Source organism: Meleagris gallopavo, chromosome 1, assembly GCF_000146605.3.
Source record: "Meleagris gallopavo isolate NT-WF06-2002-E0010 breed Aviagen turkey brand Nicholas breeding stock chromosome 1, Turkey_5.1, whole genome shotgun sequence".
Classification (NCBI taxonomy): domain Eukaryota; kingdom Metazoa; phylum Chordata; class Aves; order Galliformes; family Phasianidae; genus Meleagris; species Meleagris gallopavo.
In genome coordinates, this window is record NC_015011.2 from 110,093,582 (window position 1) to 110,121,052 (window position 27,471).

General features: G+C 38.4%; 1 protein-coding gene across 3 annotated transcripts in view; it reads right to left on the reverse strand.

The window, feature by feature from the left end:
• Positions 1-27,471, reverse strand: part of SCUBE1 (signal peptide, CUB domain and EGF like domain containing 1) — a 94,316-nt gene that overhangs the window by 36,649 nt on the left and 30,196 nt on the right. For all 3 annotated transcript variants that reach the window (XM_031557098.1, XM_031557096.1, XM_031557095.1), the window contains one exon: positions 11,485-11,607. In XM_031557098.1, the coding sequence (XP_031412958.1) occupies positions 11,485-11,607 (123 nt within the window). The remainder of the gene's footprint in view (positions 1-11,484; positions 11,608-27,471) is intronic.

Genomic DNA, 27,471 nt, shown 5'->3' on the forward strand with positions numbered 1-27,471 from the left:
TTCTCGTGTGTTTTGCCCTCCAGATCCTCCTACACCTTTGCAGCCCTCCTGCTCTGTACTATTTTTATGTCCTTCAGATATTATGGTGCCCAAACCTCCACACTAGCATACAGTTGGCTCTTTTGACTGCCTAGGTACACTACTGACTCATGTTGAACTTGCTGTAAATCACAACCCCAGATCCCATCCTATGGGCAGCCTTTCATTCCCCAAACTGTATAAGACCCAGGGCTGTCCTATCCCAGATGCAGAATCTGGCGCATGCTCTTATTAAACTTCATGACACTGGTGACTGTTCTCTTCAAAGGCCACTCTACCCCTGAGCGATTCAACAATTCCTCCCAATTTTGTGTCATTCACAAATTTACTCAGTATGCCTTCAAGTCTTGTATCCAAGCCACTGACGAAAACATTAAAGAGAGCTGGAACTAAAATGGAACCCTGCAAGACCAAACTTGAGGGATAGGGAAAAGGGACAGAGAAGGCAGAAGAGCCCTCAGCTAGTGGAGTAGAGTTTGCAGAGAGACTCATCAATCACCAGAGACAGCTCTGGAGGTACTTAAAGAAGTTAAAAAAGAAAAGAATTACTTTTGCAGGTGAGAAAGATTGCTGGGTCTCTTACAGAAAAGGAAAAAATCCTACTAGCAACTAGACAGAATGGTATAAAATTAGTAAGACTGCTCAAGGTCACAGACGTGAAGGGAGCCAAGGGAGGTGTTCTAAAAAGGCATTTGGAAAGGAAGATTTAAAATATAATTACTGTTTTTCACTATCAAGCTCACTGCACTTAGCTTCACCACAAGTCATGGCAGTTACTTTCATCCTACTTTGTCTGTTTATTGTTATACTTGTGAATAACAATTTTTAAATGTACTTCTAAAGGATTGTTAAAAGATTTTAAAATCCTTATAGTGATCTAAGCTTGAGTAGTGCACAGCAACTAAAACACAGAAAAAGCCAATAGTATCTAAACACAGAAAAAGCCAATAGTATCAGAAATATATAAGCATCTTTAACAGTACTGTGCATTTTTAGAACCCATTACTTTTAAAATCAATAGAAAATGAGCTGAGTAAGCACCTTGCCATATTTTTCCTACGAACTACAAAATCTACCCACTATTAGATGAGGGAGAGCTGGGACTGCTTGATGAAGGGCCACGAGTTAGAGCAAGACGGAGTAAGTACATTTGCAACCTTTCGGTGATGACAAACCAAAGGAAGGCCAAAATAGCTATAATAAATGAACCTGAGTTAAAACCCTATCTCTGAATGCCTAGTTTGGAGAATGCAAATGCAACTACAGTCAATGGCATTTTCAGATAATTTTAATCTGTTATGTAGGCTAGCACCAACGTAGTAGCACTGCGGGCATCAGAATGTATAGCTTTCTGATGACAGCTCTTCTCAGTGCTCTGTGTGAGCATTTTGGCAATCATCATTGCTACATTGAAGGAGTGTGCATGTACAGGCTGCCACCCCCAACATCTTTATGATATTCATGTTATTAGCTTAATGGTCTCACGAGATTGTGTTTGAGACAGGCTTTTCAAACACAAAATTATTTCTAGTAAGAAAATAAAAATCCTCTTGAGCCAACTCACTTGTATAGGCCAACTCACTTCAACATGAGACAGTTGGATACAGCCACTCAGTGGGGCAACACAAGGGCTTCCCAGCCTTAAGGCTGTTGGAGGGTAGAATCTGCTGGAATACAAGTTGAAACAGATGTAGAAAGAAGAAGGCAAAAGACTCATGTGTGATGAAGTTTCTAAAACTGGAGACTGAAGTAATGTAAATGCTCAGACAGTCTGTACACTTCCTAAACATAATCCTTGTTTTTGGGTCTATGTTTACCTGTCCTAGCTCTTTCTCACCCCTCCCACTCCTCTCCATTACATGAGGGCTTTGTTGTACTCAGGCTTCTCAATCTGAGGAACCCAGTAGGAGGCAATTGGCTTTGGCTTATATTACGTTTATCCTCTTACCATTGTTTTGCAAGGACAATATAAAATGAAATTAAAGTCAATACTTTCCCAACTTTTTTTTTTTTTAAGAAAACAAAGCACTTTAATCAAAACATTGCCAAGATTGCATAAGCAAACATATCCTTTTCCAAAATCAATCATTTTCCAAGGCAAAGGCAAGTTGAGTTATCTACTGCTATTATGGCAATAAACTATGCTACAATGTCAAGTGCTTGGGGTAGGAAAAGTCACATATAAAGAGGAGAAATACATTAAAAGAAACTTCAGGCAGGTTCATTTGTTTTCCTACAAACATAAACATGTTTAGTAGGACTCTGCTCAAACCTGTACTTACACAGCAATTTTGTAAGAGCAAGTTAAAAACCTGATGAGACAAACAAAAAAGGCTTTAGCTCAAGTGAAGAATATTCCCTCTCTCCTGCAATACATTTGCTTTTTAGATGTATATCTGGAAAGAGAAAACTTCTCCTTGCCAAGCTGTCTCCATCACAGCTGAGTAGTGTCTGCCTTGAAGAAACAAGGGACTACTCTGGGTCAAAATATGCTCTAGCGTTATTTGATGGTGCTGAAAGAGCAAGTATAACAACAGTTTCAGTTTTCAACCGAAAACTCAAATGCAGCACTTCACCTCCTGTTTTCCCGATCATGGATCCCCAGCTTACTTCAAGCTCCTGATGGCCACTTAATACACAAGAATTGCTGTTCAAAGGCTTGTTTAAAAAGTAGTTAGAAACCTTAAGATCCAGAATCTCGTGCCTCTGCCACACACTTGTTGATTGCCTGCCTGTAATTCATGATCTGCCACTGACTCCTGTGCAACTCTGCACAACATTTAGTATAAAGGATTCCTGATCTTAATTAAGGTGATTTAATGAGAGAGAGCTTAACATGGCATTATCTCAAAGTGCACCACTGAAATATTGGAGAATATATACATATTACATACAGTCTTTCTGTGGTTCTTTTTAAAAGCAACTCCTATTGAATTACAGCTTTCAGCACGATTTATCAACATATTATTGTTTGTGGAAGAATACTACCTTCCTGCTCAAACTATTCCAAGGCTGACTCATATCCTGGTAATTCATTAATACATATGATTTTAGCCCAGTAAAATAATTTCTGCACTATACATACAATAAATCCTACAGCATCAAATGAAAAATATACCTCAAGTTCTCTTTCTAAGCACTAATGGAACATTTTACTTGGCTTCCCACGCACACCACCACAGGGAGGGGAACAGACAAAGCTGTAGAAAGCAATTTGATAGCAATATACGTTAGAGAATTTAACACGGGAACGTAAGAGCTGCAATACTGCATGAGACCTGAGGTCAAACTAATCTAGTATCTTCCAACAGTAGCCTGTGTCAGAAGCTTCATGGGAAAATAGAGGTAGAATAATTTGCCCCAGCTGCCCTCCCCATAGTAAGTGTCATCCCATTAGAAATTGATTTAAAGCCTAGATTGTGAGGTTTAATATTTCTTCCAAGCAGCAGCAATCAAAAAAATTAACTTACGATAACTCTGTATGTGCTGTAGACAGGAAAACTGGAGGTGGGGGGAATGTATTTGTTTTCATGTTTCAGCAGACATAATTGCTACAACCAGCATGGGAGATACTATCACTTGGCAAACAAACCTGTACTGGCTAGAACTGCATATAATTTATGCCTGAGGCATTTATTGTTTCTGGGTATGATCTTGCAACTCTTTTTTTCTCACAGAGGCAGACTCTACCACTATTCACAATCTAGCTGACACCAAGAGCAAGCACCATGTGTAACAGAAAGGGTTTGAGATGTATTCCTCCTTTCATCAACAGTGCAACGTGTTGCCTCTCAGCAGCGTATTTTCTTAACCTGACACTAGCAACAATATGGTGCCTGTCGTAAGTAAGACATTTTCATAAGGCTTGGTGATATTCAATGCCTAGGAGAAAATCTGCATAGGGAATGAACATGATCAGTGGCGGGGAAATTATCTCAAATTTCCTTCCTGGTTTCTAGAAGCAGCTCCCAGCATTGCCTCTGTTGTGCCACTGGTTCTCATTGGTTCTTGGCCCACATCTGCAGCTGAACTGGCACAGCTGTCTGTATACTAAGTGTGAACAGAACCAGACCTACTAGGCCAGACTCAGGTGGAGTGGCTGCAAATCAGCCTAAGGAAGGAAATGTATTTTATATCTTACAGTATGGCTATCTGATGTGGATGAATGTAAGAGTGCATAAATGCAAAATCACTCTCCTGCATGTGCATCACACAAACGTGTATTGATACAGGATAGCTTGAGTCCCTTCATACCGTTTTCTCACTACTCACTCCTGCAAAGGCACTGACTTACTCTGTTCAAGAGTTTAATGGGTTTAATGGGACAAGGACCAACAGATTCCCTTAGTGTGACTGCAGTGTAAGCACAGTAGCCTGCTGAGTACCACAGCTTTCTTAATAATAGAAGTGAAAACTAAATGAAGCTCTGTATATTTCTCTGAATACTGAAGACATAAAACTTACAAACAAATGCATATGCAAACTCAGGTAGAAGTCAGTGAAGGGATTTATAAACCTGCTAGCTCCTCACCCGATGATGCAGGTTATCCCCCTGTTCCCCCCCATGATCCCTGTTATCACCTTCCTTTGCACCGACACAAGGAGCAGCTCCCTTAAGGCTTGCTGACACTCTGCACCAGTTGCAGCCTAGTCCTGACAATGAGTCTAACATCCTGAGTGAGAGGTATGGATGGGTTCAGGTAAAACTGTATATTTTAAATATTAAGAAGAAAACAAATACGCAAAGCAGTGACATTTCTGTTGGTATCTTGTTTAAGTCCTCCTACCTGGCTGTGAAGCTGTGACAGAACAATACTGTTGGTGCCACTCCAGAAAGAAAGAAAAGGCTAAATAATACTGTTTTTATTGTAAATTGGCTTATTCTATTTATTTAGTGAGGGAGAAAGGGAGAGAAAGGGATGGAATAACACGAAAGCTTTTTGACGTTTTTCACTATTGTGTTAGCTAAACAATGACATTGGCCCATTGAATCTGAAGGGCCTGGGTTTCAACCATTGTCTTTCAAACTAACGTACATAAAACATCAGATCTAGCACTGATACAGATCAGCTGAAAGATTTCATCAGTCCGTTTACTGCTGCTTAGTGCAGCTGTAACCACATTTCCCACAGCTCTCTGCCTCTGAGACTGCACTAGAATATACTCAGCTACTGCTCAGAGCATGAGGAGTCACAGGAGCAGCACTATGCTAAAAAGGTATTTTGGCTTGACTGGGAGAGTTATAACATAGAATTTCTCCTTGTTGGTATCACAAGGAATTTTCTCAGGTTTTTGAAACTGAGATACAGGATTCAGGATTCTCCCTGTCCTCCATTTTCACAATGTAGTGTGAGAGAGAAAGGGACAGATATTCCAGCCCATGCATTCAGTTAAGTACCTTAACACTGGTAGCTTTGTCCTGTATAAATCAATGCAAGTGGTGTACTCTCATCCTGCGACCTCCATCAGGTTATTTGACTGGGACAAGGTCAATTGCTTTTCTGGGTTACATGATCAAATGTGGGTCACTGTTATGTAAGCCAGGGGACAAAACCGTCTCTGCCTCCTTTTTATTTTTTAATTTGGTCCATCTACATCCAAGACATGCGATGATTCAGTGCTGCTGGTGTGTATACATCAATTTACTTGGGATTAAACTGGCTCTGTCCAGCCATATTTATCATCAATGCTTCCATACAGAAGAGTATAGAGAGTTCTTTGTAATTTATCTTTTTGAGCTTCTTTAGGCCAAAAATAATTCCCACAAACACTTTCTATCATTCCTTGTATGATTAATCCCTCATTTCATACCCATTTTCAAAATGAAGATACAATGATACAGTTGACCTTGGAAGTGAAGGCTAATACTACATATTTTGTACAAGTACGTGAAAAGACACATGCTATGAGGTATGATTAGATATTTGGTTAATACAACAATGTTTCAAGATCAGACTTGTGTGATCTTTGGATAATAGATAGTTGCTGTATTTTTCAAGGTGCTGGTTTCTTTTTCTTGTTCTGGAATGAAGCTTCTCCCAACAGGTATCCATCAGCAGCCCTATGTGAAGCATCCTTCTAACATACTGATCATAGGCTCATACACGTCTAATCACTTCAAACACTCTGAAATGAAATCCTACTTGGCAATAAAAAAGTCAGCCCCTCATGTAACAGTATTATTTTAGGCCTGAATTACGGTTCTGTGACATAGTGGGATAACAAAGCAGCCCTGAGGTTGGGTTCAAATCTTATTTCAAGTCTGCTCACAACCTGAGAAACAAAGACAACCTGCTGGGCAATATTTGAGGTGTTTTACAGGTCTGCATTGCAATATGCTGGCAGAGTTACTAAGGAAACTGCCTCAATATCTGCTCACGAGATACCTGGCTCTGGCCATTACTTGCAGTTGTTCTACTCCACGCATGTCAAGTTTTTGAGGAACAGTTGTCTGGAAGCGAAGCTGGGAAGGCAAAAAGGAAGGATACAGTGGAGCACATAAGAAGCACATTTGTTTCAAAAGAGAGAAAGACGAGTCCAAATACACTAATGTGACAATGGATGTGCTCATGTCTTTCTCTTGTATTGAGAAGGAAAAAAAAAATCAGTCATACTCAAGCTTTTATTGGTTATTCTGTAGTGCTATAAAACCACAAGCATCTAGCAACATGTGCCCATAGAAATTTACTAGAGCAAGAAGTCAATATATAATGAAGCTAGAGAGCCAAATTCTGTTTTGGACTTTGTGTTGTACAAATCTACATCACTGAATTTCTGTTTGACAGACATCAGTACTACCAAAAACAGACTAAGAGGCACTGTGCTCTACTGCCTGGTTACAAAATAGTAATTGCACTTGTTTAAAATCTGGTAGGAGAGTACTACAGAATAATCAACAGTTAAACAGGAATACATATTGAAGCAAAAAATGCTGTCACCTAGCGTGTAGTTCTTCAGGTGCTAGAGGGGTACTTTCGCCTGGTGAACAATCATCTCCTTTACAATGGCTGTATCAACTGAAATGGCTACTTAGACAGCCTTCTTTAAGGCTGAGCACCATGTCTGTGAGATCTAGCAATCCAGCCCCACTTAAGCTCACTTTTGAGGCACTGAATTGCTTCCTGCAGAAGGTTAAATTCCACAATACGCAAGGATTTGGCTCTATTTTGGCAGAGGTGGAAAGGGGCAGAGAATGAGAGTAGATTTAGCAGCCCAGAGTCTTACATTCTGTTCACTGCATGTCTCCACTAAAAGCATTTTTTTTCTGAATGCAACTCATCTTTTCAACTCTACCACTCCCTGGAGAGTTACGACAAATGAGTTTTGCTCTCTTTCCTTGTCTTCCCTTGCAGAAGGCAATTCCTACAGCAGGAAGAGAAAATTATTTATGATAGAATTTCACACATTTTTCTGGGTGCTTAATGAAGCTTGAACTTGAGTGTTCAGTAAGCAGAGAGTGCTTATTGTAGAATTTTTTTCAAGATCACTGCACAACAAACAGAAACTTAATAAGCAATTAAGTTAACTGGCTTTAAAACTCATATTGGCTGAGGATTAAGGCAATTATGTCTGCACTTATATACATTCATTGTAGCTTTAAATAGTCTTGCTTGCTGTTTTGTTGCTGTTGTGCTTCTAAAACTAATCTGACTTGTTGTCCTGCTGTTAATTACCACAAAGGTTATAAATACAAGACATCCTTGCTATGAATATAGCTAAGTTGTGTTATATACTCAAAGAAGTTGCAGGCCTCTTGCAAGGTTTATATTAACAGATCCAACGGTTTCTTCCTGTACTAATGAATTTACAATACTTTAGGCTTAAGGGATCTGTTCAACTAATATACAGTAGATGTATTTGACATTGCCAAACAGTGATTTTGCCATCAAAGGTGAAAAAAAAATCTATTTTTAAGTTTCCACGAAAAGAGAGACTCTGGGAAAGCTGTATTAGCCTCTATCACTGGCAAGGCAGTGTGGATTCTTTACCTTCTGGGTTACAAATAAGTTTCCTTTTAAATGGTTGGAATGCAGGGGAGGGGAAAGGAAGAAACCCCCTACATTCTCCTTGTCTAACAAGGAGTGTAAGCGTGAGAACCACTCCCTAGCAGAAGTAATCTGTGATTGACAATAGTTTTCTTTGCAACCAGGGCTAAAAATGGTTTAGCTGTAAACAGACAAATGCAGGACATTTTAATGCCCTTTACAAACGCAAGGACTGCTTACACAAGCACTCTCCATGTGGAATGGCTAGCCAGTGGCACCAAGCAATCAGCAAGCTTCAGAGTTCCTGAAAAATGATGACTTTTCATAGCAGAGTATGAGCACAAACATAGGAGAGTTGGTTTTTTTTTTTTTTTTGCTTTTGTCTTATAATGAAGAAAGAGAATAGATTCACAAAAACTTGAAGTTTATTCTCCATACTGTCAAGGTGTTCATAGATGTGATCTGAGGCAAGCTACTATACTGGGCTTCACCTTTCTGGCTTGAAAAACTGAGAGAGAAATATTTTCCCCTTCACAGAGACAATGAATGTGTGTAAGGCACTTGGCACAACAGGGTGGGAGTTAAGCAAACAGCCAGAACAAATGAGACTTTGATACAATTTCCCCTTTCCTTAAAGTTGGCCCTTCAGCTCTGCAATGAGTCTACGAGGATCTGCAATGAAAATTCATCAATGAAATGAGGTGACATGGGACAACCTTAGCATTTCACAATGATTCTGATGGTACCTTTTTATGGAAACACTGAAAATTGTCTTATGCTGAAGTTAACAATCACATGAAGAAAATTAGGTAGCAGCAGCTTATTTGTATTTTCAACAGTGTGAAAAATATTGCTAACCTATATCTATGGCTGTTTTTCTTTACAGACTCTTTGCTGTGAACCAGACACAAACACACACTTACCCAGGGATTCTGCAGGTCTTTAAAGGGTACTCTTACCAATTGTTTCCAACGGCATTCTGTCTAAAATTAGCAGAATCTGGTCCTGGATGTGAATGATGGACTCATTTGAAGACTAACTCCCTATACACTGGGAAGGCCATCTGAATAAAATGGGGCTTTGACCAAAACAACATACACTTCCAAGGTCCTAAATTAGTATTTGTAAACACTGATTTGTAATTGACAATAAGCTTTAGTTTCAAAATGGAAATCAGAAGAGAAAGACAATGCTGACAGCAAAATCGTAAGTCATAAAAACTCTATTATTATGAATCAAAACAACAGACATAACACAAGTTTTATAGAGTCAAATTAAAAGGTTTTGATTCATACATTGATAAGGATGATATAGCCAAAATATGTATTTTTTGATCTCTCAGTCATGTTCTATGGTAGATATTGAATGGTTGTTACCCCCCCCAAAAAAAACTATGGATGATTTATATGCCAGCAGAATCACTAACCCCAAACCACATTTTTCTGTCAGACCTGACATTAATATCTATAAACACTTCCACTAACTATATTCTCTTTGCAGAGGAGCAGCAAAGTACAGGTGGTTCATACATCAGTGATTTGTTGATCTATAAATTCACTTACCTTCCTTCTTTATTAGCAGGCTTTCTGACTGCCTGAATCACCTATTACCACCTTAAGCACCAGACAGGAACTAAATTATTGAGGAGTGCTCCTTCAACAAAGCTGGCATCATACCACAGCTGCTGTATCAGTCTCCACAGCCCAAATACCTCAGACTTCAAACAGGAAATAACTCTGTCCTCCCCAATGCACACTTTGAAGGACCTACATTTTTGGGAGCAAAGCAAATTCTCCAACTTAAAAATTCTCCAAGCCTGCATTAATCAGGCTGTTGGGCCAACAGATAAGCTACAGTTGACAGGACAATCAACATACCCTGTAGAGGCAGAGTGCCCACCCTTGCCCACTGACAATGGAAAAACTAGGATGGCCAGGTGATGTTTGTATTTCAATTCTTGTCTGACCATGAAGGTGAGAAGAAGATGAGCTACTGCTTCATTCATTGCATGCTATGTACTGTTACCAACAAGTCACTCATTAAGCGTCCCAGGCACATGAAGAGACAAAACTCTCACAAACAAGGTTTACAGAACTGTTTCCAGTTTCTCATTATCACAAGTACCTGATTATTTACAGGTAGGTTTCAAAGTCTGTTATTAGGACTTTGCATCATGAACAAACACATTCTGTACTAGTACTAGCTACTGCCTAACAAGAATGCAGGTCTTGAGTTCTTCATTGGTGTTCTCACAATGACTTCAGTGGCAAAACCTCTTACTGATATGACAGTGAGAGCATGTTACAACACATGAAACTCAAGAAACAGAAAGCATTCCTAACTATCTCTATAGGCATCATGAAAGGAATATTTCTTTTTCACATTTTGTCTCTGTTTTAGCAGGTGTATCAAAACTTGGCAACTTACAACTTTTTGACGTGACTCAACATTATTTCTATTTAAACATGTGGAACTCACTGTGCCAATCTGAGCTTTTCCCATCATGTCCTAGCATTAAAGTAACCTTGCACTGACTTCTCACTGACAAACTCATGGTGCAGTAGGCTTCCTAGGCAACAGAAGTATCAACGAGATGCAGTGCAAAATCTCTGGAAAGACATATGGATCTTCAGACGTTTTTTCCTCCTTTGCTGATGAACAAAGAAGCTTTAAAGTACTGCTGTTTTGGACTTTGTAATTTTTATGTGTTCAAAACCCATGCAAATAATCATGTATGAATAAAAAGGCAATCCCAGTAGAAAAATTTCCATGAATATTTCCTTCTTCCCTTTCTCTCCCAAATGACGCATCCTTATTTTTCTAGTCTTTTTGAGGAGGCTTCTACAGAATAAAGCTATAGAATTCACACGTTTAAAATAGTTACACACTTAACTAGTCATAGAATTTATATTTGTAAATATTTGTATATTATATTGTATGACTTCGGTAACAAATCATGAAGCACACAACAAACATGACATAAATCATACTTCATTTGGATTCTCTCAGAATTCCTTTTATAAGCTAATTCTATTGAGAAAAAGTAGGCTCACAAATTAAACTATTTTTTCACTTTAACTGTTGCAAACGCTCTATTCCAGTAAGTTACTCCAAATGAATTCACTGTAAATAAGGTATACTTCTGTCCCACAGAGATCACAGCAAATTAGAGGACATGAACACTAGAATCTTTGCCTCTGCTAGTTCCACTACACCACAGGGATTTTCCTGCTTCAGCAGGACACTGAAAACAATGAAGCAAGAAATTTCCAAAAATGTTCTAAAACAACTTCAGAAAATCAAAATCTGATAGGTATTTTCTAACTTTACTTCCTATGACAGTGTGATTAAGATCTCTAATACAAAATTACATTCCCCCTTACAATGGAGAAAAAAAAACACCTCATCAATTGAAATTAACAACTTCATTATACAAAGAGTAAAATAAATGATGTATTACCTTGACAGGTCCGTTCATCTGTGAGTAGTTTATAGCCTTTCTGGCAGCTGCATTCAAAGCTGCCAACTGTATTTCGGCAGAAATGGTCACAGCCACCATTGTTTACCAAGCACTCATCAATATCTGCAAGGAATGAAGGGGCAAAAATTTAATTCATGACTGTAAATAGAGTATTTTAGGTCAGGAGTATAGGAGTTTACACAGATTCCCAAGGAGGCTGCTGTCCCTTTAGGAAACAAGTTCATCAGATGTATCCCTTCCCAAACCTTTCTGGCAAGGCTTACTAAAGAGCTATGGCTGAATTGTTCTGGAGACAGAAGTATTTCTGTCAGCAGTGGAAAAAGTAAATAACCAAACTGAGGTATTCTGATGTTAAAAACTATTCAGGGAAGATCCTTTGTAGATGTAGTGATCTACCTAACAGAAGACTTCCGCTCACATAAAACATTAATCTCTTGCCTAACACAGGAACTCTCAAAACATGAGAACACTTGAAAAAATGAAATAACAACAAACACGAAGTAAAACACATTTGATTTATCACAAAATACTTCCATTATTACTATATAAAGAAATGAAAGGGTATGTTGGAGAGGGTCCAGAGGAGGGCCACAAAGATGACCAAAGGGCTGGAGCACCTCCCCTATGAAGACAGGCTGAGTGAGCTGGGCTTGTTCAGCCTGGAGAAGAGAAGGTTGCAGGGTGAACTCATTGCAGCTTTTCAGTATCTAAAGGGAGCCTACAAACAGGAGGGGAGTCAACTCTTTACAAGGGTAGATAACAGCAGGACAAGGGGAAATGATTTTAAGTTGAGGGAGGGAAGACTTAGGTTGGATATCTGGAGGAAGTTCTTTACCAAGAGAGTGGTGAGGTGCTGGAACAGGCTGCCCAGAGAGGTTGTAGGTGCCCTGTCCCTGGAAGAGTTTAAGGCCAGTTTGGATGGGGCGCTGGGCAGCCTGGTCAAGTATTTGATATGGAGGTTGGTGGCCCTGCATGTGGCAGGGGGGGTGGAGGTTGGTGATCCTTGAGGTCCACCTTGAATCTACCTCCTACACCTTATAATTTCTCCCCAAAGTTTTGAAAATCTGGAATGCTCAGTCCATAAAAGCTTGTGTAACATGGGTACGATAGCTCACCTCATTTGAAATGCAGGGCACTTTTCCACCCTTCCCTGTTTACAAAACTATGGATGCAGATTTTCTGAAAAAAAAACCCAAACCTATTACTTTTTCAGGAGAATAATACTGCAAAAATATAGGCCTTTTTAGAGATACAAACAAAAGAAGCAATATGTTTGAGCCTTGGTTGCATACTTCTGGAAGAGAAAATGAGATCCTTCAGAAAAATAAGTGGAATGTGATCTTTGCTACTGAACAGTTTCTTACTATAAGCTCTGAAACTTTGAAGAAACAGCTGATCATTTAAAAAACAACTCCTGCAGAACACAAAGCTAGGAACTAAAACGTGGAGATGGAAATTTATCAAGTATAGCACGATGCTGGTGAGTGAAGGGGGCATTTAGAATGATTTAAATTTAAGATGACTTTGAGGGTCTTTTATTCACTCATTTTTGAAAACATGATTACACACATGAGAAAGTAATAAGGCTCTTACCACATTTCTGCACATGGAATACAAAAAGCAGCCAAATATGTCTGTAAGAGGAGCGAGGAGGTTAATCTAGAAATTTTAATAGCTCAGAAGCAAATTCAGCTCACTTTCCTAAATAGTGCTTTGCTGCATGGACACTAACCGAAATACATTCAGGAGGACATACTACTCCAATGAGCAAGAATGGCAAGTATAATGAAAAAAATTTGCTCATGAACTGGACATATGGAAAACAGAAATGAAACCTTAGAACTAATACTACAGTTTATTGGTTTTGTATCTGCTTCTGCACATGAGTGGACTTTGCATTCAATCCTACTAAAAGCAGGAAGGTAAAATGATAGATTGCAGATGTGGTGGTATCAAGCCTTGAGTGCTTTGCCCAAATGCAATCTCTGTCTCAGGTAACAGAGTCCTCAAACTGAGCTGACAGCAGGAGTCTTATTTCTTGTCTGTGATCCTCAAGTTCTGGTGACTGAAACAGACTAGCCAAGGACAGGTAACCTTAGGCTCCCAACCTGACCTAGTGAAGATTACACTGCAGGATGCTCTACACAACAGCATGAGACTGTAGGCAGCAACCCATCTGGTTTCAGCTATGATTACAAGGACAGGTACAGATCAGTGGTGAAAACACATGACTAGTTGGCCTAGTTCCCCAGCCATTTCCATTCTCGTGAGTTATCTCTCCTAGCTCCAACAAGTGTTAACTGGGTCTCTTGTACACTTCTCGTGATGGATTACCACAACTGCTCCATCCTTTTTCACAGCACAGATGTACCTTGCCATGACAAAACTTTTGGACAAATTAAAATGTAAATTAAAATTGCTAATATATTGTTATCATAAACACACAGAACAGTCATCTGTCATGAGGAAGGTCTCCTTTACCCTTGATAAGAACAACATGACCTCTGGGCTATGAAGCAGAAATTACTTGCAGCCGTCAAACACCATTCTGAAGGATTGATGTTTTAAATGATAGCCCTTGGATTTCACATGTTACATTCCAGACTACAGTCTCGCTAACTTTTTTTTCAGGGTCTCTGCAGTCCACAAGGGACAAAAATGAAACCTTCCTGGCCTCAGAGGGTAGGTTTGAAGCTGTTAATCCATTTCAATTCCACTGACAATGCAGCGTATCAGTTTTACACCAGCAATTCTTTGGAGTAATCCTGAACCGGGATCTACGCAAAACCTGGGAGAGTCCACAGGAAAAGAAAGTTTTTATTCATTTCTTCTCGCTGGATGACATGACGTGGCCTTTTGAAACCAGGACCATCAAAACAGAATAGAGGTCAAAACTGTTAGCTGCAAAAACATTCTAAATAACACAAACAGCGCCAGTGTCTCTGCTTTCACTGTATTTCTTTCCATGGCCATAGCGAGACTGACAAGGCATGTAAAAATTATTTCACTCTATGGAGAGCAGTACATTGCTGCATTTCACTTGAAAGAGAGCAGTATCCAACCACATCGTGTCTAACTGGTTCACAGAAATTGCACCAAGCCTATATCCCCACTATTTTTCTTTCCACAGCTATAAATAATTTGTGTTATGAGCCATGTGAAAATAAATGATTCCACTGTGTGAGAAGAGGGGCCCATTTATCTCTAAACTGACTGGTACCACCTTTGTCAGGTGGCTCCTGTGAACAGAGAGTATGCTTCCATGCTGTATCTGCCTACCATGCAGGGGAAGAAAAACACATTGGAAGCCCATCACGATATCTCTACCAGATTTGAAATTACTTTGTCAAATCTCCATATTATCTTCTATGATTGGGACTGTCTGTAGAAATTATAAAACTCTTATTTTCAAACATAGCTTTGAAGTGGCTTGTTTTCAATTGATAATGCAAGTTGCATAAAAAGTGGTTCAAACTTTCCACAGTGCTTTGTTCCCCCATATCCCTAGAAATACAAGAGCATATAAAGAGCTGTATTTCTCCACAAGGGTTGTATGTGAAATGCTCTGATAATCAGTGTTTACACAACACTCTGGTCATTTCAGACCAGGAGGTCTGACGGGCTGCCAGTGCATTAGCAATGAAATCCAAAAGGACTTCTCTTAATGTAGCACGAGCATTGATATAGTTAAACGATACCTTGCTCATACAAGCTATGGATCTGCTACAAACACCAAATGACAGCTCCTGCACAAATGGGACACAGACCAATAACAGACTAAGGACAAACCACAGAAGTCTGGTGAAGATTGATGGGAATGACTGTTCCTGTTTCACTTTGTAGCTTTTCAAGCTCTGCTGAGCATAAGTCATGTTAAAAAGACTCATCTAATTCTAATCTGGACGCGAGTGCATGCATGAGTGTGTATGTGCTACAAACTCAGAAAGCTTTACCTTGCCACACACAAATCAGAGAACAAATTAAAAAGTAGTGATTTTAAGTAACTTAGAATTTAACTTTCTGCGTAAGCTGCTTAAATAGAACTGAAAGGGTAATCAACATGCAATCTTCACTTAGTTCTTAAACAATGATGGATATGGAGATTTCCAAAGCCTCATCTCAGGCGGAAGTTAGGCTTCTTTTTTCAATGGCTGGACAAATATTTGAACTGATTCTGTCTGTCTAATCCTTTGCAGTATTAAAATGCTACCTAGCTCCAGGAAAATAATATACTCCAAGATCAACCAAAAATAATTACAGGAATGTCATGCCCTTCTTGTTTTTGCTAAAGACAGCATGTTAGGATTAATTACGCTATTATCAACATTCAGGGGATATTGGTAGGCATGTTTCCTGCAGAGTTGGCTAGTCTGCCAATTCTTCTTAGCTTTTTATTCCCACTCGTGGCATTTTCCTCTGCTTTCCTTTCTTTCTTTCTCTTTTCTCATGCTTCTAAAAATCACCAGTCTTCCCTAACCGTTATAACTATTGTTGTCTTGTTGACACAGGTATTAGTTCCCTGATGCATGCAGACCACAAAGTACTTTATAAAACAGGCCACAAAACTCTTTAACCTTGTCAGTGCTGGGGAAATAGATGCACAGAAAAACAAATTTACTCTCCCAAACATGAATACCACCCCAATGCACAATCCAACAAGCTGCCTTACTTAGTATGACAAACAGGACAGGCTTGCACAAAGCACACATCGCTCTACATTATAAATGTTATCAATGCTACTAATGCTCAGATTACAATTGTTTTTATTTGCCTCTTATTTTTTCAGAGTAACTTGCAATACAGTAAGTAACTTGGGATTAACAAAAACATAACCTACACTCTCATTGTGTTAAATAACACTTTCCAAACTACAAGGGCTGCTCCAAAAGTAATGGCTCCTATTTTATTATGTTGTCCCATTGAAACATAGGCAGATGGTGGTGGTATGGCAGTAGAGGTTGAACCTTCCTGCCGATATTCCATTACATTTTGTTGTAACAAACAGCAGCAAACGGCTGTCTGGCAAAAAGGCACCTGACATGGAAGTGAGTATGAAGCAATGGTGTGTTCACTGAATTCCTCCAAGCAGAAAAATATGAGACCCACTGACAATCATCAACACTTGCTGAACATTTATGGAGACCAAACAGCGGATGTGAGCACACAGAAGTGGTGGCACTGCAAGAAAATCTAAATGTAAACGCTGTCTGGTAGATTACAGGGAGTTAGAAGTCCTAGTCCAGTTTTCTAAAAAGTTTACCTAGCAGTCTGGGCATGTTTTAACACCTCCCTACTTTATTTTATCTGTGTAATGAGGCATTGGTAATTATCACTTGATATTTTCAGGACAAATACTTTAAAATGAATTATTCTAATTGAACAAAGCATTTTGAAAAAAAGTCATTTACTGTAAAAAGTTCTGTCAAATTACAGACATTTTTCCTTTTTAGTCTGGGCTTTTGAGTGGTTTGACACAACACCATGTATTGGTAGCGTTTTATCCTGGAAGACATTGTGAATATGTGTAGAACCGTACAGGCACAGTCCACTTTAAGAAGTACATGTGCTGTTCCACCATTCTATCTGTGACTGCGCTCTCTGAACGAAGCTCACTGCCTCTAACATGTTTTGCATATTTCAGAGAGGAATAATTCTATTTACGCAGCATCTTCTATTTGAGGATTTCAAAGGCCAGGATCTTATCAACTTTATTGCATTAAACCTACAAACACTTTTGCAGGAGAGATAAGTTTAATTATTTCTCCTTTAACAAATGTGAAACTGAGGCGGGTAGGGTAGTGCGTGACTTCCTTGCATCAGATAGCTATAAAATGAAATAAGGCATATTTTATAGCACCTCTAATTTGAGTTTTGCACTTCAGTGACATCCTCATTTTCCCTCCCATGGTGCTAATTAACTGTAATGTATGATAATCATTGCTGAACCAAAGTTCCACTAAGTAGCAAATGAAGGTTATCTATTTAATTAGCTATATGGTTAGGTTGTGGGGCAAGGCATTTTCCTAATTAACAGAACTAAAACTAGACTGGGCAGACAGGAATGAGTGTAATTAAAATTTAATCTCCCTCATCCCGAAAACACGCTGCCCACAAAATGGAGAGCTTTGTGTAAATGCTCTTATAGCATGGGAGGGTTGAGGCAGGTTTCAACACATTTCCCTCATGTCACTTTCTCCATTTTCACCTGTTATCTTTGCAATTTCACAAAGAAACCTGTCTTCCAACACAGATGGTAATCTGTCACATATGGATTTAGGTGTCAGCTATTCTGCTTCAGGACATATCCACTCTGACATTATCCACCAACCAATCAATAAAAGAGTCTGCCAGGCTGCCAAGAGATCAATCACCTCGTAAAACAAACATTATGTCCCATTATTTTCTTATTACAGTTAATTAGATTTATAAAACACAAAAAGCTTTGAAAGTGAAAAACTTAGAAATGCTGTCAGAACAGTTTAGGCCATGATTTCTCATTTGTGAAAGGGAAGGGATTTACTAAATGTATTGAGAAAAGAAAGGATTTTCATTTAAAAATTTTGCTGAACAGTGAATTCTTTTTTTAACTTAAAAACATGTTAGTGCAATGCTACCAACCCAAACAGTGCAAGTTGTCTTAAGACTGTGATACCAGAATGTGAAGTGGACTGGAGATACAAAGAGAGTGAGTGATACAGTTGATACTGTCTAGAGCTAAATGCAAAAAAAATTTACAGAAAAAAGGGAAAAGAAAAAAAAGCTATAGAGATCCCAGAAAATAAAGTCAGTTTTTTCTCCTACTGTAAGATTTTACTAATGGAAGTATTTTTTTTATAAAACACTGGAGAGGGAGAAATAAGTGTGCAGTTTTGACTTAGGGACAACAAATAATGTCTCTCTTTTACAAACCATCTGGGAAGTTAAGTACACTAGATTCTGTGAAACTCAAATGGTAATAATGACAGTTTAAGCTCATGTACACTTACAGGTTGTGTTTAAAGAGGTGGTACTGAACTGTGCAAATATATAGGCTGAATACTTACCTACCTTCATTATTCATATAGCCACTATTATCATAATAATTTTATATTTAATGCTTATGTGTTTTATGTAGGAGGAGCTGAGACAGAGAACTATTTGAATTGGTGAAAGTTATGCTCAATGGCTACAGTAAAGGGGTTAATCCAGTATCTCTCAAGGCAAAAATCAAACAAAACTGCTGAGCTAATACCCCTGGGCACATTATCAGTTTTAACTCTCACTAAAAAACAGCGCCTTGCTCTTACAGTATTCAACCTCCCCATGTAATCTCAAGGAAATGCACAAGGGCAAGTGAAAAAGGTGGATGCTACTGGACAAAGATACAAGATTCCTTGGGCTTAGCACATTCACTCAATTTACCTTTTAGTTATTTTTATTTTTCCCTTTGGAATTACTCTTTCCTCAAGAAGGCTGTGTGTTTGTTTTCAAGAATCTCACCCTGCATCTAAAAATTCCTATACTTGTGCTTGATTTAGTTAAATAGAATTTAAAAATAAAATTGCTGTTGGGTAAGGACATTTGAAGACACTGATATGCTCTCTAAAATCCCATTATAAAACTGTGGGTTTTTTTATGATAAAGCTACCCTTGCTGAAAAGGATAGTTGAATACTATTAATTCACGATTTGAATTAAATCCCTCATAACTGATAATGAATCAAAGAAAATTGGCTGGTGACCAATGTTAACCCTCCAAAACTTTTTGAAGATATTTCTTCAACCATTCAGGGATCAGTTCTGTATCTGGAAAGACAAATACATTACTGAGAGCAGGATACAGCCATATAAAAAACAAGGGGAAATACATGATGAAAAATAATGAAAGAAAAAAACTACTGTAAGTTTTGAATGTTGGTTATTATTATGCAAGTAGTTGACCCCCAAATTACAGAAAACACACTACACTTCTACATATAAACTGTGGTTGCTGATCCTCGGGGAATTTTATTTTGTCAAATAAATGCAAGATCTTTTCAACAACCAAAATGCAAAATATGACCCTCCCAAGCATTAATTTAAAGGATTTGACATTTTCAAAGAGGAGGTTCACAAAGACTAATAACAAATGCAAGTTTCCAGGGAGCAGGGATATTGCCTTCTCATGAAAAAACCCTAAGTTAGTACACACAGATTCATTTTGTGGGGATAGATGGAACCCTTGGGAAGGAATGAAACTCAGTTACATGGCAGCTGATCCAAATCTGCAATTTTTAAATGGAAGATAATCTGTTATATTATATTTGCCTTGTCAAGAATGAGTCTACAGCTGACAAATGAATTGAATGTCTTCAACCTAAGAATAAGACAATTCCCCAAAACAGGGAAGGGGTAGTGGAAGGTTTCACACAGTCTGGATGAGATAAATTTGCAGCAACAGTTAGAAGGCAAATGTCATCCACAGTTCTATTTCACATATATATATTTTTCCCTTCCATTCTCTTTTCTTCTTTCTGACAAATTTCACCTGTGTTACTATTTAAAATTTGAATTTCCTCTCAGTTTTTAAATGCCATGAGTTTACTGTTTCATTATTCCTCACTGTGACTTGGAACTTCACATCTCTCTCAGCAAGTCTGGATCAGATTATGTCTACATACCTAAAATCAATTGCATTGGTGCCCACTTGAAATATATACCCATCAGCCAATATCTGATGTCCACTTTTCCAGACTTCTGAGTACCTGTAACCAGCTATTACCAACCATTTTCTGTATTCTTTTCCTCTCAAAATACCATACATTTCCTCTTGGTGAATCTTTCTCCATCTTCTCCTCTACCACATATGGATTTACTATCACGTCTGCCAATCCTTCTCTTCCCTCCATGCCTCTCCCTCTGTCAGATGCACCATCATCTTGACACGTGCCAGGTTTGTCTTAGCAATGACAACAGTCCAATCCCTCTTTTCTTTAGTAAAGTCAGGGAGAAAAGCAGAATATCCTAATTCTGAGTCATCCTTTGGTCTTTTCAAAGCCTTGAAACTGTTGTTTCCAGGACAGCCATACTGGGACAGATGAATATAGCTCCCCTTTGGGCATGACACAGAGCTCTTCACTGAGAAACTGCATCTGCCTGCCAGATGCCGTGACTATTTTCCTCATATTGGGTTATTCTTATTTGTTCTTTGTCTTGAGACTGGATAACATTGGTATAAACACATTAAATGGCTGTGGCCTAGCAGTGAGGCTATTGCAGGCAGGCTGTCATGTTTGCTTCTTTAATCCACATTTAGAGAGACGTTTTGAAAGTTTTTTTTGTAGCTACTTGGCAGCTCATGTCCTAGTCTGATTTCCTTGTCTTCCTTGTCTTCTCTACCCCTTCTAAAATAAGCAGCTTGTTCAAACTCAGGCATTGATCTTCCATCAGTTTTCCCTTTCTGAATTCTGAGCTTGATGAATTTTCGCAGACATCTTGCTCGGGTCCTTCAAGACTGTCTCTGTTGTTTAAAATTCCTTTTCAGTTTTAACCTTTCTTTTGTCTCCCTATATAACAAACTTAAAAAATTTCCTTTGCATCTTCTTCCTCCAACAACCTCAAGTCTACTTATTATCTATACAGTGTTGCCCATGCATATGCTTAATGGGTAGATCAAGGAATTCCCTGTGCAAGCCTTTACTGGGTTGCACTCTAATATGGTCCTTATTTTCCCAAAGATGTCACAAAGCGTGTGCTCTCAGAAATTCTTGTCAGTACTCAAACATCTAGCAGGACCATTGTTTTCATGATGAAAGTGTTAACTTTCCTCTAGTTTAATATTGCCTTTCTTTACTTTTTTTCTTCAGTTCAGTAGTTGCATCCATTGTTTTATAGTCCTAAATCACCAACTTCCTGCCTTTGGTTGCCTCTTCAACACAAGTGTCTCTAGTTTCTTCACCATGTTTTTTCAGAAGCAGTGGATTAGGAAAGGGAAAGGGAAGGGAGATTCTTTGCTGTGCAACATCTACCCAGGAAATATGTTCATTTCCATAAATCACTTAAGCATTTTGAGATTCATAGAGCTTCTGTTGCTTTCACTAAGATAAAATGACATGTGATCTTATGGTCCTTTACAGAAACACTCTAAAATGCTAGGAAATTGTTTGCCAGTAGCCATTTTACAGAAAGCCCTGTCATTTTCAACTGAACATTGAATTGCACATTTAACCTATGCAACTATATAGAAAATGACTATTTTGCTTCCTCCTAAAATCACTAGTTTAGCTTAGCATCTTTCTTCACATTATTCTTAAGTTCATCAATTTATTTAGTTGTTAACTTCTCACACAATACAAACACATTCCTCTGTCCAGTCACCACTCTGTGTCTATACATACAGTTTATGTAAGAGGCTTCTGCATTTAATATTTTTGTTTGTTATTAAAAAAAAGATCAGCCACAAGATTTGTATCTGACTTCAATCCTTCTGAGCTTCTTTAAACTACAAAGTCAGTGAGATCTTGGGTTTGCTTCAACAGTGAAATTCTGTTATAAACCAAGCTTCAGCTCTTTCTCATTGCCTTGTATTCATCATGAGAAGGGCAAGTTTTTCTTAATTCATAGCTGTAGTGGCTTCTCATAATATCTGGCTTCTTTTGCTTTCTGATACCTTTTTATTTAAATGTACAGAGAAGCAAACTCAAATGGCGTTTATATTTGAACATGCACTTATTTCTAGTCACAAATAATAGGAAGGTACATTGTTACAGCTTGAAAAAAGAGTCATGTAAGGGCTCTGATGGAACTAGAATTGCTTTATAATGAATTATGAAAACTAGATCTTGATTTGACTCATGGGAAACTAACCTTAGGTTTAAGTTGATGAGAAAAAGGGAGAAAGTCATCACAGAAAAAGAACAGCTGAAGATAAAACACTTTGATAAACACTTAAGTGTTATTAGGAGACACCACATACCCATCATGAGGACTGTTTTTGACAAACAAGCTAGTGCCTGATGTTGATAAAAATCAAGGAAGTCTGATTCTTCTGGAGTAGGAAGTTCTTGTGAGAGAGTGACAAAGCAGACAGAAGGAAAGCAAGGAACAAGAATTTTGTCCCTCACTATCACATGTGATCGGAGAACACGGGCCTGTATTAACATTCATTTTTTTCTTAAATTTTGTTTCTACTGACGAGATTAGGGAGTCTCTTTATTCCCCACTGGTCAGACTCTGAAGGGAAGTGGAATACTTCAACTCAGTTGAAACAGATTTTCAAGGTAAGTAAGGTGGATATCCTGTATAGTTATCCTGTAAGGATTAGGTTATTTGCTTATGAGCATGTTATTGCAATATGATATGAGTTCAGAGCATGCCAGCTGTTCCACATTATTTCAGAATGCACATACATTTAAGCTTGTGCAAATAGCAGGTATCTTAGCCATACAATGTAGCACTTCTAATCCCATCAGGAATGACCTAGACTGATGTGTTTATTTTATCACAGGGTCACCTATTTTTCTGACCATATTCTAAAAAATAGGACATCATGGAATTCCAGAGAGAAGTAAAAGGTACAAAATCAAAGCTGGTGCATTTTAAGAGCCAACGCATAGAAGACAGGACAGCGGTTCTAGCTTGGTCCACAGCAAGGACAAAATGGCCTTGGAGATCAAAGGAAGAGTGACAGAAGGTGCAGTCTATATAAAGGCCTGAGAATGACAACCTCTGCATTGGTCAGCTTCCTCATAGAGGGTTTGAGAACTCAGTGTATCTCAATCTGTTTCCATTTGCAAAATTTTCCATTATTACTATTGTGGTATTTCCACTAGAAAACAAAAGCCTACTCAGAGCAATCCTGTCTTTCCCTTAGTTAACTTTTCACAGACTCTGAGGACCATGCATACTGTTGCTCTGGGATATCTCAGAACAATCCATCCCAGATAGCTTTATCTATGTGCAGCAAGTAAAGAGAAGCTACTTATTAACTTAAGTGAAAAACTGATCTTAGTAGTCATCACTGTACCTTAAATGAAAGTAAGGCAAAGGCATCATTTTCCATATACAATTTTCCAAACCAAACAATGAATATAAGGCACCATGTCAGCAGAGCGTTAGCAAAATTTAATTTGCTGTACATCAAATTACTCTGGCATCAAGCACTGATGGCATGAACCAGTACTAAAATCATGAGTACAGCTGTTCTATTAACTACATAAATTGTCTTAAATATACACCACAGAAGTAAATGCCATTTCAGGTGCTGCTATTATCAGTGGAAATACAGTCAGAAGAAAAGGGTATAAAGCAAGCAGGTCTCTGCCCTTTCTGGATTTACCAGAGGTCCTGTTTAAAAAACCCACTGCTGCTTGTAATCCTGTGTCTGACATTTATGCTGACATTTGCTAGTGCCACAGCATTCTGACTGCAGTGCAGATGATGACTGACAGCAGCTTACCTCATTTTAGTTTACTCTTTCTCACCAATTGCATATATGATTTTCCCCTATTTTTTTGAGAGAGAGCACTAGAAAATGCTAATGGCCCATTATGGCTAATGCCTCAAATACATATGTTCTGCAAAAACAGCATGTATTCAGTGAGGGGGAAACTAAACAGACCTCTTCACATGTGTGAAAAAATCTACGTTTGTGATGTGATACATGTGTGATCTATCTACGTTTATGTTGCTAAAGCAACTAAGCAAGAGTGCTAATGGGAGACTCCTAGAAAGTATACTGCAAATCTCAAGTAATAGTATTCCAGGCTGTTATGAGCCAATTTGCCTCTACAAGCAATCTATAGAAATTTGAACTCATGAGGAGATCATTTAAATTCTTTTTAATTTAAAATGCTGATGTACATGAATGAATTCAACAAGGAAGACAAGAACAGCTTTATAGCGTAATATCTTAGCGAATCTAATGAAATTCTTAATCCTGGATTAGGCTTTTAATCTCCCTGCTCACTATGTTCATTTATCTACAACATGATTACCAAAGGCAACAAAGCAAAATCAGAAGGGTATATTGTAATGACAGCATAGAGAAAGGTTATGCACAGATAATACATACTTAATCTTATATTGAAGAAACAGTGGCTCCCTTTAGTTAGCATTAATAGATATGGATATAATGCATACATAATGGGCATAAATCATCTTTATTTACAGTTGCCAATACATTTTCTTTCCCTTCTCCCCAGTAGAAGTTGTTCCTTCCTACTCTTCAGACCTGTGTGTGAAAGAGACTGAGGTTCAAATCTCATCTTTCCTAACAGTGGTAGGCAGGTTTTTACATTCTCCCCGTCAAGGTAATGCTCCCAGACATAACGGAGCAGAAAACAACCCCTTCTGCCCTTTTCGCAAACTTTCTGACTTAGAAGGCAAGGGAATATCTGCCAAAACAAGTGAACCAAGAAAAGAAGGCCAATTTTCCACTGTAATTCATGTCTGAGATTAGGGACACTGGAACTTGACTGAGTATGCACTGCAGGCACCGGCAGAAATTCAGGCATTATGGAAGTTTTACTGGTGAAAGTTCAGGTCCTATGGCAATTTACATTGTTTGAAGCTATACAGAAGGTAAATTTATAAATCCCATAGCTGTGCACCTCCATACAGAAGTTACATACTTCAGCAGGAAACTCAGGTGTAGTTTTCAGCAAACTATTTTAGTGATTACGTCTTCTCTAACACTGCTTATGCGTTTATGAAGAATTTATGTATGCCTTTGGTACAATGACAGTATAACTTAAGTGGAAACCTTCAAATTTTCTGTGGGAATCTAACCCAAGAAATACTTTTCGTATTTAGGTGACTACTTTGAAGAAGGTCTCTTTACAGCTAAGGAAGAAAACCAGAACAGTGACCAAACAAACAAACAAAACATTCACATGAATTTATTTGTGTCTGTATTGCATTTGTCTCTTAATCTTAGTTCAGGAGACCTAAAACAAACCTATGGACATGATTCTGAAGGCCTTGAAGCACCTATATGACTTGAAAAGAATGGCTGTACGTACCAGCATCTGCCTTACTGTAAACTTGACTGATGCATATATTTTGCACAGCTTATCTTGCACAGGGATATATTTTACTGTCAAACTTCTACTGGTATGCAAAAGGAATGTTGAGTCAGGCATATTAACAAAACAAAACCTTAGTTCATCATTCTTCTGTAAAACTTCCCTCATTTAGGCACTCCGAGAAAAAAATATACTACTCTGAAACTTATCCAATTAATCACAGTCAAACAAAGTGAGAATCATAACTGAAGTGAGCCACTAGTTGACATACTGAACTAATCACAGAATCACAGAATGGCCCAGGTTGTAAGGGACCTAAAAATTACCTATAATTCCTTCTGGTGTTTCTTTCAAAAACAAAACAAACAAAAAAGACGAAACATTTTCCGTTTCATATGAATTGATCAGGATTGACAGGATGCAAATTTAAAAAGCTTCAATCAATTTAATCCAGTTTAGTAGAAAAACCGGAAACAGACTAAGTAATTTTGACTAATGGAATGATGGAAGGAACCATAACTGCTCACAGATATTCTGTATCCAGGAAATGAAGCCAAATTGGCCAGCTAAACTGTTCATTTTGAGCTTTTCACTTAGTGTAAGTGTGTTCTGAATGAAAAGCGAGGAAAGTTTTCAACATCTGAATCATATTCTCATGCCAAATTGATATGAGCATTAATTTTTGCATTTAATTTCATGAAACCTTTCTCTCTGTATTTACCAAAACATGACATAGTTTGCTTCACTGAAACTCATTCTGTAACCAAGTCCTCATAGAAATAATTCAATTTTCAAAATTGAATTCATTTCCATGTTTGCATTTTTTTGTATAAAAAAAAATTTTAAATGCATTCTCCTCTCAATATGCTGCAATTAAGATTTATAAAAAAGTGCAATTGCTACATCAACCTAATAAAGCCAATGCAATAATTCCCTTATGTTTCAATAAAATTTGGTTTGGCTCTTTGACTGAAATAGCTCATTAGTCACCATGCTCCTGTTTTCATTTCTAGATTGCTTAATGATCGGGAAGGTTACAGAGTTGAGTTAGTGGGTAAACTGATCAATGATAAGGCATTTCTGACACTCCCACAGCAGCACAGTCAAGTATTTAAGCATGTAAGTGCCACATTTCTCTGCTGCATCTGAATGCAAAAGGATGGGGGCCTGTTTCAAGGAAGTAGAGAGCACACCACATTTCTTGGTAACCATGACAATGAGACAGCAGGAAGAAGAAATGTTTGCCCAAACAGCATCCAGTCACATAACCTCTGCATAACACTGCTCTGGTTAAACAATATGCCAAAGGCCTAAGAAGGGCTTACTTAGTGTATGTTGCACAGTAAATAAAATGCCCCAGCCTTAGGTGTGGACGTGCAGGGGCCTTTCTGTGTCTTAAATACAAGTCTGTGAGATCACCTGGACTTGGCAAAGTTTCATCTGAGTGCATGAATTAATGCTGCTATATTTAGCAATATTACCAATGTAAGATCACATTGCTACTAAAACCAATGACACTTTGTCCCAGTTGAGTGTCTGCTTCCCCAAAACCCCACTCTCGAGCTTGCTTGAGAAAGTACTGCAAAATAGCAAGTTAACTAATAAATAATAATCTTGCTATTACAAAACATTCAAGGGGTATGCAAAGTTAGACGGCACTTTACAGATGCTTTACAGAAAGTCACATTTGCGCTGTGTCTCTTGCTCCATACACCTAGAAACTCACACTTCTCTTCTGCTTTAAAATTGTACTTGCTCTGCCATCTGAGTCTTGGGGTGGGCTGAGTATGGCACCTGCACAGTTAGACTGCGTACAGTACTGTCAGGCTGCATTGCTCTGGGGCACAGGAGGGCCTCAGGGGACACAGTTTCTTTGTGAAATCCACGAGGAAGTGATGAAACAGAACTCTGATGCCACACAGTCTTGCATTTTATGTGTTGCCAGAAGCCTGTGCCCTTCCCGTTGACCTAATTCACATCTTCTA